We start from the raw sequence: 17005 nt of genomic DNA, 5'->3' as shown, positions 1-17005 counted from the left end.
ATAAGCACGAAAGACACATGTTTCATCAGCAATACCAAATAAGGTAAAACATAAGATATAAATCAATCATTGTACCATCCATATTATTATGCAGATTTTTCATAATAAAAATTCTTCATTTCGTTACTCTTGAATTATTTGAATTATTTGAACCCTATAGGAATCTTGTATTATCATGAAAATTTCACTAATCGTCATTTTAATAATATCTTTCATATAAGCCTTCACGCATAACTCGAATACTCGGTATCAATATCGTATAGGTTGCCAAACACCGGTGGTTTCATCCCGGCGATAATAATGGGGTCGATTATCACGGAAGACGGTGACAGCCGGAAACTGATTGTCCTGTATGTACTTGAGTGTTGCGCGTACCTAAGGCAGAGCATTTCGAAGAACATGAATGAAAAAGAATCAGGTATAGTGACAGGTTAGAAACATTTATCCAATGTTGATTTAGTGATCGTTCGATCTATTGCATCGCATTACCTGTGATACAAAATGTGGCAGTTCAACTTCCGGCGAAGTCGAAAGATGTTGTAGAATAAACTGATCGGATTGGGCTAACCAGAGATCGACCCCTCTCAAAGGATCATAGTTGAACGGTCCGATTCTAAGTAAACCAAGCGTACAGTCGTAAACATCCAGGACCTACACAACGATAGACAATCCTTTATGGTTATCAACAATACGTTGCAAGTAATTCAGGTTAAAGGTGTGCGTAATAAAATCGTATTTAGAATTGAGATTTACATATTGCGACTCCTTCAAAATACTTGCGTACCCACCTGTTGACCTCCGGTTAAATGCCTGGCGCATCTCAGCGCCTGGTCGGGTCCCTTGTCGGGGAAAGTTGCAGGGAAAATCTCGCCCGTTTTTACATTCAATCCGATACCATATATTACCGGCCAATGAGTGCTACCTCTTATCGTAGTGTTCAATTCGCCTACACAGCATATAGTTAGATCGATCTCCACTGGCTGCTTGTGAAATGCCGCTAAAAGAAATGCAACGTTTCTTATACTTTACCTAAACAGAAATGATAAAAAAAGGATGACCGGGGGGAGGGAAAGAGGAGTGGTGTTGGTGGTGGTGGCGATAGAGGAAAAACTTACAAAGAATATTGCAAAACAATTCTTCGGAATAATTTCTTGGATCGGAATAACCACCGACGAGTTGTAGTTCCAGACGACCCTCTGGAAATCCAAGGGCGAGTTCTGTTACCCTCTGGATCATTGCTGCTGCTGCATCTTCTGTGCCAGCACCATCCAGGTGCGCTAACGCGGCAGCACCGGAACCTAAATCGCATATTGATTCACAAACGTATTCAATGAATGTGCGTGCGTTTGTACGCTCGCGTGTATCGAACTGTTGTCATCGTTTATTGGTGCAATTAAGCGATAATCGAAATCCTTATGGTAGGGCTTACCGGAATGCCTCACAACGACAATTATACAGGTAGTCATATCATCCGAGCCAATGATGCTTACATTTTCTGAAACAAAAGAATAAAGAGATAAAAGGCTAAACTTAATTATTTCCAGGACTTATAGATTAATGTTTTCTCTCTGCAATTCGTTTGCCTCTGAATGGGATTGGAGTTAAAAAAAAAGCAATGACTGCGAACAAGACACGGAGAAAGTTAAAACTGACGACTTTTTCTAGGAATGGCTTGTTTCATTCACATGAGAGCTAAAGTATCGCTAAATCTATTTTGTTCTTTCTTGGTCTGACTGGCTATCAGTCTCTCTCTTGATGGTATATTAGTTCGCATAGCATATACATGTATTTGTGTTATTTTTCAATACTGAGATGCGCAGTGCGTTCTTTCGGAAGATTCTCGAATAAGACAAACTGGAGACGGCATCCAGTCCAGTAGAAATCGCTGCAACTAATATTATGTAGTCGCAGGCATTACTGCAGGGTGATTCCCTCGTTAGTTAGACCAAAGACAAAATAGTACGCAAGGATTACGCTGTTTAATTATACACGTGATTTGTCATCAAGAGGCGACAATATTGGCTTTCTGTTAAACTAGGGCCGGTTATATGAGTACATACATATGCATGCATGATCCACGATGTGATTGACGGCACTGCCTTTGTGTCAACTAGCAAATATGGAATTAAAAATGAAACATCATACATTTCTATTGTAAATTTATGTTAACAGTTTCTGATTTCCTGAATTAGTAACTTATGGCGGCAATGATACGATGTACGTAGAAATGCAATACTTTTATATTTTATTTAAATATTCCCTTTTTTCCTCTCTTATTTTTTTTTTTTTATTACGCACGCACGTACGTGCATAAAGGTATATGTACCCATAGAAAAATCGGGGTCAATTACATGAGTTGTACAAATGAATGAAATGGCTCATATTTACTGTCGTGTGGCAAAGTAGCGGCCATTTCCCTTTGACGTACGTAAAGAAGTCCCATCGGTCCCACTAATTTTGCTGGCATCGAATGAAGTTGGGCTGCAGTTTCACGATATACCGGATGAGCTACGTACAGCGATCTGCTATCCGTTGGAATGTCCTCTTGCAGGACTCCGTTTACCACCAGCACCATTCTGTGTAACAAATTATGCAAGCTTCGTTAAAAATCAGAATGATAGTAGTAAGCAGTAAATACATCATACGCAATTCCCTATTAAGTCGGAATAAAAATAATATTACGGCAGGACATTCTATAACGTAACTCGTAACCATAACGTATTAGAGAGCGACACTGATTCATAGGTATATATTCAATGTCGAGTAAAGAAGCGAAACACGTACAGGTAAATCGCATAAATACTACTTCCTTTATCGATATTCTTATGGAAGAAAGAAATGGGATATAGATCTTTAGATCATTGAATAATCGGCTAAAAATAAATATCGCGATAGGAATGAACAGAACGTATATGGTGCGGTGTCGAGAAAATTTGGCGATACATACATATATGTTAGATGCATCTTTTTAATAGGGTATTTTTTTACGTATCTAGGTTTACGATCTAAAAAGTATTACGACAAAGCTGTTTATAAGATCGATGAATCGAAAATCATCGGCAACCATAGTTGGCACTCAGGCTCTGCCGTTTGCGTTAATCGTATTAACGATAAAACCTCGGGATAATCGTGCCAACCAGCCAGTCAGCCGGTCAGCCAGTCGGTCATCCAGTCAGTCAGTCAGTCAGTCAGCCAGCCAGCCAGCCAACCAGCCAGCCAGCCAGCCAACCAGCCAGCCAGCCAGCCAACCAGCCAGCCAGCCATTCAGCCAGCCAGCCAGTCAGCCAGCCAGTCAGTCAGCCAGCCAGTCAGCCAGCCAGTCAGCTAGCCAGTCAGCCAGCCAGTCAGCTAGCCAGCCAGCCAGCCAACCAGCCAGCGAGCCAGCCGGTCAGCCAGTCAGTCAGCCAGTCAGCCAGCCAGCCACTCAACCAGCCAGTCAACTAACCAGTCAGCCTTTCCTCCTAATTTACTCGAAAGGTTAAGGTCATTTGCCCCGAATGACATTCTGTGTTTAACCTTTCGTTTGTTTAACTAGATTACTAACAAATCGAGAAGCGAAACTAGAGCGAGCCTTCTTGAGATGCACCACCTCGCTGCTCATTCCTAAAATGATTTCCTATCAGTACGTTTTTTCGGTTCTGATCTTTTATCTAAATGTAATTAATTTGGCGATCGGTCTTTTTCCTTGAAATTATTATCGATACGATTAATAAGTGGAAGGTGGAAACGCAAAAGTGAGAAACGGGAAACGCAAAAATAAGAAACGGGAAGTGAACAAAATCTGTTTTCTGATCAATGAATGGCCTGTGTGCCTATATGTACATATTCTGAAACATGTACATATAATACCTCCGTATGATATAAATATATTTTATATAAAACCAAAACGTTTTGATTTGAGTCGACTTTCACCGTTTATGTATATTTTTATCATATTTCGATCGTAATTTCATCAAGCTTTCGAATAAAACACACTGCTACATTTTAAGTATAATAAAGACATGAGAGAAAGAGAGAGAGAGAGAGTGAGAGAGAGAGAGAGTGAGAGGGGGGACAGGGAATGTAGCTCAATGTGAGAAACTTCTGAAACTTTTGACTTCTTTTCATCTTTTTAAAAAGCTCACCTTCTAAAAAGAACTACAAGATGGTTACAATTTTCCAATTTTCTTGATAGAAATGATATTGTCGAAGAGCCAATTTGAAAGATTGAAAATTTGAAAATCCTTAGCGTTTCTTCGCTAACTAGTCGATTTTTGATTTGTCGAAATCGTAGCTCTGTAATATACTCGGCTAGTTTCGATCGATAATGAATTTATCAAAATTGTCTACACATTTCCATCGATGACGTTCAGAGCAACACAGCAGACAGAGCAACATCGGGAAATTTTCGAGCAGAAGTTTGATTCATATTTCATAGGTGAAACGAATAGTTTGTAAAATAACACAGATATACACAAAGTCAGCGCGCGATTAATCGTAGTATTTAATGCACACAATGTCTACGTGATAGAAGAATGAATCGCGATTCGATCGCGAAGATATATTTGAAAGAACATGAATCCCAAATCAAGCACACGACTACGACTAAGCATTCACAACAACGTTTCATTCAATCGTCGTCTCGGTTAGGCTGAACTCATTAACAAATCGTGCTAATTATGGCTTCTATTATCGGTTAAAATGCCGATTGGTTGATCGGCGCGATCCATACACGGGTAGTGGGATGGGTTAAAATCCAGTCGGGACCAATCGAAGCGGGTGGTACCGATCAGATATCAAGTCGCCGCCGCTGCCACCGCCGCCGCGCAGCCGACATCACCATCACCACCACGAATAACAAAATAACATGTTTGCTTCGCTTTTATACCTCCTCTCTTATTCTCCGTACCTCGAAAAGTGCTTTAAAATCAAAATCTTCTTTGCATAATGCTTTTTTCTTTCACTTATCTTGTAGCTGATGTACCGCTTACAGATGATCGAAGCTATTACTAGAATAGTGATAACATACTACTCTGCGTCTAATTCGATACACTATAGGTATGCGCATGTAGTTTTACCAAAATTCATTGAGATAATTAAATTAGTTTATACTTTATATATATTGTCATTTGAATCAAAACATAAAAAAGTAACAAAACAAAATTTAAAAACTGAGATTTGATTCCTTACCTTTGAAAAAGTTAATTCGCGAAATGAATTGTCCATAATCTGACACTGATTATTTATGTACCTATCTCAAATTAAAGACATGGTAAGTTATGGAGAAAGATGGTGAAAATCGTGAACGGGAGATAAACATCAGAATAAAGATGCGTTGAGATTATGCTTGATTATATAAACTGTATTTTAATGACCTTTATCTCGATCGGTCGACATAATATATGTATGTATTCTCTCTTTGATATCCCTAACCTTTCTTATCTTTTACAGAAAATCTCTTCTTCCCCAAAACATTCTTCACTATCGTATAATATAATAAATCTGAGAAAATGAAATTTCTTAAATGCGATCTTTAGTCACTCATCAGAGTCATTTGTTTAACATTGTGTTTATTCTATGCGAGTATTTGTAATTTGTATTATAATTTTTTTTTCATTTTGCAAACGTATCGTTTGTATTGTGCGTATATATTTATACAGGTGGGTTAGCAATATTCTTGATTTCATAGGGAATATCCTTCTTTTTCGCACAACGATCTTTTGTATACAACACGTGGAACACGAGTCAGATACAAACTTCTGTAAGATATAGAAAATGAAAATGACGTTCGCAGTAAATAAAGATTAGTGTATCGTTATACACCAAAGAACTATCGTATTCGTATTCGTCGGACAACGTAGCATATAAATAGTCTTTCTATTCCTGTTCCTTGCGATTTCTCTGTATGCCATTATATCCGACTTATAAATATAAAAATATCGTTTCGATGCCTACCGACAGAACACTATTTACTCATGGGAGAATGAATAATGAAAAAAATGCAGATTGCAAGTATATAGCCATCCTTGTCATCCTGTACGATCTTTATCATCAAAGTTAATCAGATAAATAGATAGCAAGAGTTAAATTTAGCTGAACGAAGAAGTGTCGACGAAATTATCGAGGAAAGACAAAAAGAAAGGAACAAATGTTAAATCGAAAGTGGAAAAAGATCAGTCGTAAAAAAGGGTAAGAAAAAGGATCGAAGGAAGAGCGGTGGAAGGGCAAAAGAGAAAGAAGGAATGGAACGAAACATCTTGGTTGTTCGTGACCATAACCGGCGAAGAGGTTAGTAATAGGTTGGTTGGTTGGTTGGTTGGTTGGATGGCTGACTAGCTGACTGTGCAGATCGAGCCACACGGAAATCCACTTGAAAAGTAGCCATTACCTTAATTATTGGTCTTTCGTAGAGAGACTATGTGCACGTTAGCCAGAATACGATGCGAAGTGTGTTGGTCGGTTCTCCTGTCCTGTACAATTGGTTGAGAATTCCTTTCCACGACATTTTGCTCAGAATCTATCGTTAACTTCGCAAGCTACTTGCAAGGATAATAAAAACGCAAAGAAACAAAAACGTTATATCGTCTAACGAAAGTATTTCGAAATCGTAAAGAAGCAATCGTAAAGAGCGATTAAAATAAAAGCATATTAGTAAAGGAAAGGTATTCGCTAATAAAGTTAATATTCATAATAAAATTAGAAATAAAATAAAATTTGCATAGCATTTGAAGGAACGTTCGAATGGCAACATGCGAGAAATTGGCCAAGTATGTACCTAAATTTCTCTCGATCAGATTTTTTCACATTTACACGATCCTTGCTGTTTTCGAGGGTATAATTTCGGAACGGCATACCAGAAACTTGGTATCTGCTCCCCCTCGCTCGCTCGCTCTTCCTTCTTTCAACCGATTACTCGCATAATGCACGCCAACTACGTAGTTACACTCGCGCCACGTTACATGTACACCTATATACGGCTGAGTGTAATTACACAGCTAGGATGCGGCCACGCAGTTATTTATTTAAGCGTGCAAAGGGCCGTAGCCATTAACGGGTGCCTTTCCTCGAATCACCTTCTCTGTGGGGCTGGTATTCTAATGACTGGTGATTTCACTGAGAATCTCTACCAAGTAAATCTAAATGACTACGCGCGACTTTGCCCGAGTAAAACGAGCATTTTCAATCGAACAATTTTCCTCTTTCTATCGTCCACTACTATGTGGTATACCATATACACCCGTCATTTACTTTACTCCGTTTTATCTTCTCCTTAACCGATCATGATTTTTCGGTTCTGTTTATTCTATTAAATCAATTCAATTCGCTTGATTAAACTAACCAATTAACGGTAAATTACCGTTATCATTATCGTTATCAGATATAGATATAGATTTTGTTGGGTAATTGAATCTTCAAGTCTAAAATACAACGATATCAATGTCATAGCTGATTAACTTCATCCTACTACGCGGTATTCGCAAGGATATGCGGGTGCAATGCAATGAATATTTGTGTTAACGTTATTATGCTATAGGAAAATGGAAAAATGATCGAAATGCGTGTTACGAAAGCCCCCCCCCACACACACACAATTCCATATTGTTTGTATACGGTATACTGTAATTGTAGTATACAACGTCTGGTAAGCGGGGACAGCGCGAAAGACCAATGGAAAATTTCACACTGTGCCGCCGTCGCGTCGGTTCGATTGCAGACGTCACGAGTGAAATGATAAATTATTATTACCAACAGAGAATTGTTTACGCGAAATAAGGAGGAAGCAAAACGAGAAATCAAGTAACGAAATCGAATCATTCTGTGATAACAACACGAAAAAAGGAGGTCGACATCATTTAGTAACGCGTTTTATCTTGGGTGGAATTAACTCGCGAGTGCGATCAACTTGTGTCGTAACTTGTAACGACAATTCGATAATTTCACTGTAAAAATTTTCTTTCATTTCTTTTCTTTCTAGTTGTTCGTGCACAGCGAATCCAATTGCAATGATAATTTGATCGTTCTTTCCTCCAAGAAAATTGTTACGATTTATCCACGTTACAAAGAACCAAATTAGTTGCGTAAAATTTCAACTGGCTTTCATTTGTAGCCAAGCGTTTTATCTAGTCATACATCTCATCGTCGATATCGATGGATAGCTGAATTTATTTTGAATTTGGCGGGATCTACGAATCGAAGAATTCCGATTTTAACAGATAGCGTGAATAACGAAGAGTGATTGTTACTGTTATCACCTATCGGTATTTATCAATAGTTATAGCAAATATTGTTTATTAAAGATATGAAACATCGCGATTAAATATCTATGCAATAACAATTAACAACAATCGTGCTCCTTTATTTGCTTTTGTTCGGTTGAAGATGACTTTCTTCGTTCTTTTTTCGATTATTCGATTCAATAGATTAACGTTACACGGAGAAAGAATATCTATTACTACTAAAGAATATCTAATCACTACTACTACTACTACTACTACTACTACTACTACTACTACTACTACTACTACTACTGCTACTACTACTACTGCTGCTACTATTACTACTGCTGCTACTACTACTACTGCTGCTACTATTACTACTGCTGCTACTACTACTACTGCTGCTGCTACTACTACTACTACTGCTACTACTACTGCTGCTGCTACTACTACTACTACTGCTACTACTACTATTACTACAGATTAAACTAATCGTTGCATCGCAAATGGTTTCTCTGCATGTTCAATGTAACAATAAGAATCTGCAGCACGTTCAATGTACAATAAGTTTTCGTTAATAACGGTACGTTTGTCGATGAATTAAAATCCTCGTTGAATCAATAATGCATGTATGTACTTGTACATGTATAATCCAAGATAGAAAATTTATCGAAAAGGTTATCAACGGAAACCGAGCAAAAGACATTCTAACTCATCGATTTGCTTTTTTTTATATACATATGTACGTACGATGGACATGAATAATTGCCATTTACAATTCAAAGGGATTCTACGCTGTTGGTTTTTTCCTCTTTCTAGATTACAACTAAAACATCTTGGAGAAATAAATGACTAAACCGTTTCACGATAAGATTAGTAGAGAACACGATCATCCTACATAGTACGCCGAGGGAGAACTGACAATGAATTGAAAATAGAAAAATTCACTACGTTTGAGTGACGAAGCAATTTGACGATACAATCTGTTTTTTTTCCCCAATACGCGAATATCCCGATTAATTTTATGATCGTACATAATAGTCGTGACTATTCCAATACGGTACAATTAAAGAATAACCGATATATGTATTATTCTAATTATCTGAATGAACAAACATTGAAACAGAAAGTATATATGTATTTAATTACATAAGTAAGAAACAAGCGAAATCATGAATACAGTAAAGGGACGTATGTAAGTATTTATGTGGTCACCGTGATCAGTCAAACTTTTACATCTTCGTTTTATCCGCAGTTTTCTTTCTGAAACCGAAAAGAGCCAGTCTGAACTAAATCAAATCAAATCGAATCGAATCGAATCGAATCGAATCAAAAATTTGTACAATAAAAAAAGACACGGACAGCAACCTGTTCGGTTTTAGCAGTTAGAATTATTGTATTTATAGTTTTTCCGTAGTTGGAACGGGAGACGATAACGCACATAATAAGCGTGCTCAGATAACGAGCAGCCGTTTGAGCTAACGTAGTCCGATAAACGGTGCCGAAATACCATATGTATATACGTACATAAAAACGACCATCATCTAAAGCGGACCAACCACAAACAACTATTTACCAGATTGATTATCGAACATTCAAGTCTACCGATATCCTGACACTTTATTTCGATGTGTTCGTTACACGTACAATGTTTGTTATCTAAAGATTTCTAAAATGATCTTGTTTCAATGCAATGTTCTTCTCTTACCGAAACACCAATAATCCAAAGGATAAATATGCATCAAGACTTTATACATATACTTGACATAAAAGAAAATAGCGATTACAATATGATTACATTTGAAATGTAGATTTTAAAAAGAACCAAACAGCTGAAAATGTAATATAATGTAAAATCGGAAGTTCACTCAAACCCGAAAGAGGAAGACTAAGTAAAATAAATAATATGGTTAAATTTTTAGTCGTTTCGATTCGTCATCGATATGGGAGTGCAATCGCAATATTGGATCGCAAGCGTTTTTTCATACTCACTTTACGGTTCTTCGGATTTTTCTTCAAACTGATCGACACGTTCCTGCCGCCATTTTTGAAAAATATGCTGCGTTTGGTATTGCTTTCGTTCCTTTTTTGCTTTTCCTCCTTCAACTTTTCGCGATCTTTCTGCAATATTAAAAAAGGAAAAGTTTTGAAAACGAAGCTTGAAAACCAGCTCCAAATTTATGATTTGAACGTATCACGTTTGAATTGAACGTATTCAATTCAAACGTTTTTATCGTGCCTTTCCTCTTTAAACTTGGTTCGTTGATATTCCTTCAAACACTTATAAGTCATATTGGTTAAATACGTGCATGTATTTGTTGCGTGATATGTATCTCCTATTCGAGTGAAATAAAACGAGACACTTTTCACGTTTAAGTCTAAACACTTTTCCCTCTCACTTCACTTGTTACATCCACAGGAAAGTTCTAACAATTGGAATGACTCATCGCGAGTAACGGTAAATTATACCTACGTTCATTCGCTCTAACTTAGATATTACAAGCATCATAAAAACGCATTTACGTTATGCGAGGTTTACTTGGATCATATGAATCGATTAAACAATAGGAAATAAAGCTGTCGGTAGAAAATCTTCCTAAAATTAAAAAAAAATTTACAACAGCTGTTTGTAGGTTGTGTCGTGAATTGCACTCCACCCTGCTTACGCCACGTTACAGGAAAGCAAATCCAACGATTCTTATTTTCTTTTCAATACTTTCTGGTTCCCCCACTGTCTAGCGTTCGTAGAAAGAAGAAAACACACACAAAAAAAAGAGAGAAAGGAAGAAAGGAAGGAAGGAACAACCAACTACATATGCCATGTGTTCTCAACTAACATAACTATAGTACCTATACATACGTATAATCGTAGTAAGTGAATTTGCATACAGTAGCCCAGCAAGCCTGCAATCGTCTGATTCCCTGCATATTTATGCGCTACGACTTCCTCCGATTGTTTATAAACGTATTCGTTTATACTGGATGTACAATGTGACGAACTTATATACTTCTTCTTTTTCCTTTTTTCATATACTCTTGCGCGTACAATATGCAGTCGACTTTAATCGGAACACGATTAAAACGCGTTCTATATTTCTGTATTTGATACAAAGTTATCAATTTGTCGGCAGTTAAATATCGAAGGACTAGTACCTACGTTTACCTGTGAACGGTAATGACAATTATAATTCCATAATCACGCTGATCTATTATTAAAATGTGTGATTACGCGCATCTAATCCTTACACGCACGCAATTGTATAGGTGAAAAGAATACGGATAGGATTCACGGCGTGAACGGCGCGTGCGTGGACACGGACGTAAGTACATGTGCACGTACACCACAAGCCAGTCCGCATTCCACGAGTGGAACAACCGGTACACGGTCCAGTGACTCTCAAGTTGCATCTCTCCAAGTTGTGTTCGAATGGGATGGAATCGTTATGCAACAGACAACAGAAGACGAGAGTCAGTGGCCCGTTGGATTCGCGGAAGGTGAACTGTTCTTCCGGGTCCTCTTCTCTTCTTTTCCTATCTCACTACCTTTCTCCTCTCTTTTTCCTCGTTACTCATTTCATTCGTTTAGTTTCGTCACTTACACAGCGAACACGCGCTTATAGTTTGCGGATGGATTGAAATCGAAAGTCGTACTGTCCGTAACACAAAAGAAAAATGACGCACACCTGTTCCTTACAGATAGTCGTCACTTTTTTCCCTCTTTCTCTTTGGCTTCTTGATTCTACTTTTCACGTGTATCTGTGTCCTAATTTTACGAGATAGCATGCTCTTCGATATCCGCGTTCATACAAAATACGGCTAGAGTTAAAATGCAATTGTCTTATCGATCCGAACGGAACCCACTTATTTAACGACTCGCTTAACCGTGGTATTTTCTTTATTTATTTTAAAAATGTTCTTCTATAAAACAACGATAATCGATTTGATAGAATAATAAATTGCTACAACTCTATCTTTCCCTCGAATACGTCTGAGTCTGAGGATATCAGTGTCAAAATATCGGTGTCAAAAAGTATTAGTAGAACAATCGTGGTGTAACTCGATACCCTCAACGCTAAGTTTTGGCAACAATTAATACTTTGCAGGGCAGTAATAATACGTTCGTAAATCTCTGTGAGCGATAATTATCCAGGGAGCTAGAGTGAATCTAAATTTCTAATCTCCCCCTCCCTCCTACCCTTTCTCTCTCTCTCACTCTCTCTCTTTCCCCCTCCTTCATGCTTCGAGCTAACAATAAGCTTAAATCTGAGTTTCTGATTTATGTAGACCCCGTAGGGAGTGCAGTTACCAGGCCTCTCTACACTCTACACACTACACAGTACACACTACACACACACACCTTCTTTACCTTCAACGCGCATACGTAGATACGCTTCTATGTATATATCCACATACCTAGCGTATATACTATATACGTAAGTACATCCATATGCTTACATCTATTCCCGGTGCGATGTTGCAACGATACGCATGTACGCAAGACACATTATCCTATTAGTCGTACTTACCTATACGTGTCAATGAAACGCATCACAACATATTCCTATGAATATAAACACCGAGTGTGTGTATCTGTTGAACTGTAGTGCGAATGAATTTGTCCAGACGTATACGTAACAATGCGTCAACGAAACATATATATGCACTTAAAATCAACTTTTATACAACTGTCGTCAAATTTTAATTGAACTTTATTGAAGTAAAAAGTAATCTATGGTAATAGTATTTTCATGTAAAAGATTTTTTTTAAGGGAATGATCTCATATTTCCAAAAATTTCTACACACACGTAAAGCAACTTAAAAGGAAAGGCGTCGGCGAATAAATATATAAAATATAAAAGAATAAAGAAAATTAAAAATTCGTTCAAAATATCTCATGCCCGATCCGATCGATACAATATTTCGTTTCGTGTTTAAATTCTGCGTCTAATTTGACAGGATGTTAAAACGTCGATGATACTGCAATGAAATATAATAAATTTAACAATAATATCAAATTTCATTCAAAATCACCAATAATCGACAAATACGAAGATCTAAGAACAACTAGAACAAAATACAACACTCGTATAAAGATGTATGCGAATTAACGTTACAAAGAGGAAACCGAGTCGTATCGAATCATATCGAGTCATCGAGTCGTGCATAACATTGATACGTTACGGAAAATGATGGTATATCGTTGGATGGCAAGTGGTAAGTAAGTAGCTGTCACAGATGAACTAGCGGAAGAGTAAAAGGTTAACACCCTCTACTAGCCTTAAGAGCATCTTAACTCAGTTTAGTCCGTGACTTAAGAGAGTTTCGAGAGCCGAGAGACTCATGTATCCACCACTACTATTATCACCAGCTCTACTCTTAAATACACATACAGTATACGTCCATATTCTCATCTCCCTGCCGCCGCGCTGCCTTCATCATCATTTGAAGACTCAAAATCTTATATTTCCAAACAAGATACCTGCGTTTAATCATGTTACTGTTTCCAATTTCTTCTAACCAATTGATGATTACTCTCAATAGAATTTTGCAAAAAATGCAAAAGAGTGAAATATCTACCGTATATACTTTAGTCTGGCATATTTGTTTCCTTCTCCTTAATTGGAACGTTTAAAAATTTAATAATTATTGAAGTACCAAAAAAAGATTAAGGTTAAGATTAAATCTGTGGGAAACTGTGGCAGTTTATGGCTCGAGTTTGTGCGAATACCGGGGATTAGTTATAATTTCATGCACAAATCACTTTAATATTTTCCTATTAAGCCATATAACCACGTTGCACGAGTTCCTATTACAGTTGCAGAGGAATATATAATATAGTCTAAGTATATACTATGCTATAATATATATGTCCATACATAAAGTATATATTATGAATATATACTTATGAATATAAAAATTCTCTTTCCTCTTTAAAAAAACGGGAAATAAGTAAAGTGTATAAAATAAACCGTATTTCATTAAAAGAAGATAAAGCAATAGTTTCAAAGACGCAAAATAAAAATATACAGATTTTCGATGAAAATCGTAGAAATAATTGAAAGAGCGAAGGAAAAGAAGAAAAAAAGATAGAAAAAATGGACAATATAAGATTGAAGAATGGCAAAATATTAGGAAAGAGAAATAAACTAGGACATACAGAATATATAGTAGGGCGAGTAAAGAGAATAGAAGGAATAAATACAAAATAAATGAAAAAAAATGAAATGTACAAACGGTAGAGTAAGTAAAAAATTAGACGCGTGAATATATCGAAAAAACGGGTCGACGATTCTGGTTAGTGGTTAATAGTTATGGACCATGCATAACTATTCTAATCTAAATGTAGTTATGTAATACTATGTAATCTAACTTAATATTATTATATAATAATATAATAAACTATGTAATCTAAACGTAAACTAATCTAAATGTAACACCTATAGCAAGTATTGTATGCACACGTGGTGTTCAAGAAAATGCTTGATACCAAGAACACACGTAGACAAGATACAACACCGAAGCCTCATGGCTTCAGGGTCCCAGCCACGGCCAGATTAATGAAGTTCATTCGCACAGTGACTCTCAATCGTTAATCGGTATTTCGTAAAGCTATTTTAGTTTTCGCTATACCCAACAATTCTTCTTCTTTTTTCAGGCTTTAATTATAAAAAAATTCCGGTAATATTACAATTACTAAAACAACTGATAGCAATATACCACTTCCTATAACGAATATTTCTTCAAATTTTGCCATTATATGATATAGTTTTATCATTAATACAATTTCATCAAAAAATCAACTTGTCGGCTAACTTCAAATATTAAATATATATATATATATATAATAATTATTCATAATTATTAATAAATATATATAATAATTATTCACATTAAATATATATGTCTGTGTATGAACGCACGGTCTTTTCGCGAATAATTAAGTTTCATCGTCCATCTATTTTACGAGTCAATTTTATTCTGTGCTTAATAATTCAAGAATAACAGGAACGCAAAAGAGTATTTTCCAATCGATGTTTAAGTGGTTTTACTTTTCAATATTCTTCATTTTTAAGTAATTTTCAAATAAGTTTCAGTTCGAACGTTAACGTAATATTTAAATTAAGTAATTTCACTTATATAATATTAGACAAGTACAAAAAAATATTGTTTCTTTCTTTCATCAACAAATTAGATAATTTATATCATCTAAACATTTTATAGAAAAGTTAAATCCAGATTTACGGTACGATATATTGATATATCTATCGACCGATTAATCTACAAGAAAACAATATTAAAAGAACGAAAAATGAAAAAAGAAAACAGAAACTGATTGATCGACGAAAGAAGTTATTCAACACTCATAGCATTACAATACGAGTACACGACGCACCGATTCCCTGTATGCCTGTATGTAATGCGACACTCGGCTTCGATAGTGTACACGTTGTCGCTTGTAAATTGTGCAAGTTGTTCTACGCCGCAATTTTCCTACATACATATGTACACATATGTACATATTTTCACTTAATATCACTTGTATACCTCCACCTTTGCATACTTTACAATGCGTATGAAAATTTAGCGAACGTAGCGTTTATATGCTCTGTTTCATTTTATCTCAATTGCCTTAGTCGATGTTAGAAATTAAATAGATTATGCTTATCTTTGTTTTTTATATGCGAATATTATTATATCTGCATTACTTGCACGTATAAAGTTATAAAAACAATTCTAACGGCAACTGTACTATTCAATTAGACCATTTGTGGGCTTACAGGTCATGATATGCGAGTCGTAAAAAATTGTTTACAAACACATTGTCTTGGCGGTTGACTCCTAACGTTTACAAATACATTAGAAACAGTTGTGCGCCGTGGCGTACTGAATCAAAAATTACAAGAATTTGTCAGAAATTAAAAATCTGTGAAAACTAACATTTTTTGTGTAATATACTTTTAATAAGTTTCAACATCGACAATGACAGCACTTACCACGTTACGGCAGCTGATTGAACAAATGGTATCCGATTTTGTAAATAGGTGATGAAAATGTAATTTCTAGTAATGTTGAACCTGCATTCGACAGAGCAACGAGGAGATTGCTATCGTAAAATAGTAGTTACGCAACAAGCAACTGGTTGTATGTATACACACGCGTTGTGGCCGATCCGAAACGAAACGTCAGTGGTCACACTGTCATCGTCACTGTCACCGTCACCGTCACCGTCACCGTCACCGTCACCGTCACCGTCACTGTCGCCGTCACAGCCACTGTCGCCGTTGCCGTCGCCGTCGCCGTCGCCGTCGCCGTCGCCGTTACCGTTATCGTCGATATTGTCGTTCACATTGCTAGCACATAATGTTATCGAGCACACACGACGTAATAACTAACCAACTCGGACTCGTTTAAAGCTTGAGAGCGAACGAAACGATGGAATGACGAAAGAAAAAAACCGTAAAGATATAGATAGAAGAGATACGATCTGATCGTGGTAGTCGTGTCACTTACGATTGCCAGTTTCACTCAGTCCAAACAGAAAAAGTGAGGCGCTTCGAGTGACAATTAAACAAAAATTCAATAAAATTGAACCGACACGTTTTCTTTTTCATTACAATTACTCACACAACATCTACATCGTCCGCACTGGCACTCGCGTCTGCACTCGACCTCGTCGTCAGAGTCGCCTCCTCTCCTACCATCTAGCTTCGTTTGTTTCCGTCATTCTTCGACTTTCGCGGCAACAATGGCGCCTTTTGCGATTTGAGATCATCTTTCAAAGTTTCAACTAGTTCTAATTTCAAAACCA

The 17005-nt window shown here is 36.7% G+C and overlaps 1 protein-coding gene across 7 annotated transcripts; it reads right to left on the bottom strand.

Moving 5' to 3' along the window:
* Nucleotides 1-66: 66 nt before the first annotated feature.
* On the bottom strand, nt 67-16917 carry LOC122570934 (protein N-terminal asparagine amidohydrolase). 7 transcript variants are annotated; one of them, XM_043733964.1, is made up of 9 exons: nt 16708-16867; nt 10188-10316; nt 6368-6515; nt 2389-2576; nt 1430-1495; nt 1116-1298; nt 789-997; nt 490-651; nt 67-375 (listed from the first exon to the last, which is right to left on the bottom strand). In XM_043733964.1, exons 4-9 carry the CDS (start codon nt 2573-2575, stop codon nt 250-252), a joined length of 933 nt encoding a protein of 310 aa, XP_043589899.1. In that variant the 5' UTR covers nt 2576; nt 6368-6515; nt 10188-10316; nt 16708-16867; the 3' UTR covers nt 67-249. The 7 variants fall into 7 exon arrangements, with proteins under 7 accessions (XP_043589899.1, XP_043589897.1, XP_043589898.1 ...); XM_043733962.1 differs by lacking the exon at nt 6368-6515 and adding an exon at nt 16191-16271 and having other exon boundaries at nt 16708-16845; XM_043733963.1 differs by lacking the exon at nt 6368-6515 and having other exon boundaries at nt 16822-16917.
* Nucleotides 16918-17005: the final 88 nt, after the last annotated feature.

The sequence above is a fragment of the Bombus pyrosoma genome, linkage group LG9 (genome assembly GCF_014825855.1).
Source record: "Bombus pyrosoma isolate SC7728 linkage group LG9, ASM1482585v1, whole genome shotgun sequence".
NCBI lineage: Eukaryota > Metazoa > Arthropoda > Insecta > Hymenoptera > Apidae > Bombus > Bombus pyrosoma.
This window is presented reverse-complemented; position numbering and strand designations above follow the sequence as displayed.

What these genes read in the sequence shown, in the direction of transcription:
- LOC122570934 (XM_043733963.1), bottom strand. Translation starts at nt 2,575, where the DNA reads ATGGTGCTGGTGGTAAACGGAGTCCTGCAAGAGGACATTCCAACGGAT. An exon ending in TGTCGTTGTGAGGCATTCCG is followed by an intron (nt 1,299 to 1,429) that starts GTAAGCCCTACC and finishes TATGCGATTTAG; the next exon opens with GTTCCGGTGCTGCCGCGTTA. An exon ending in TGCCACATTTTGTATCACAG is followed by an intron (nt 376 to 489) that starts GTAATGCGATGC and finishes GCTCTGCCTTAG; the next exon opens with GTACGCGCAACACTCAAGTA.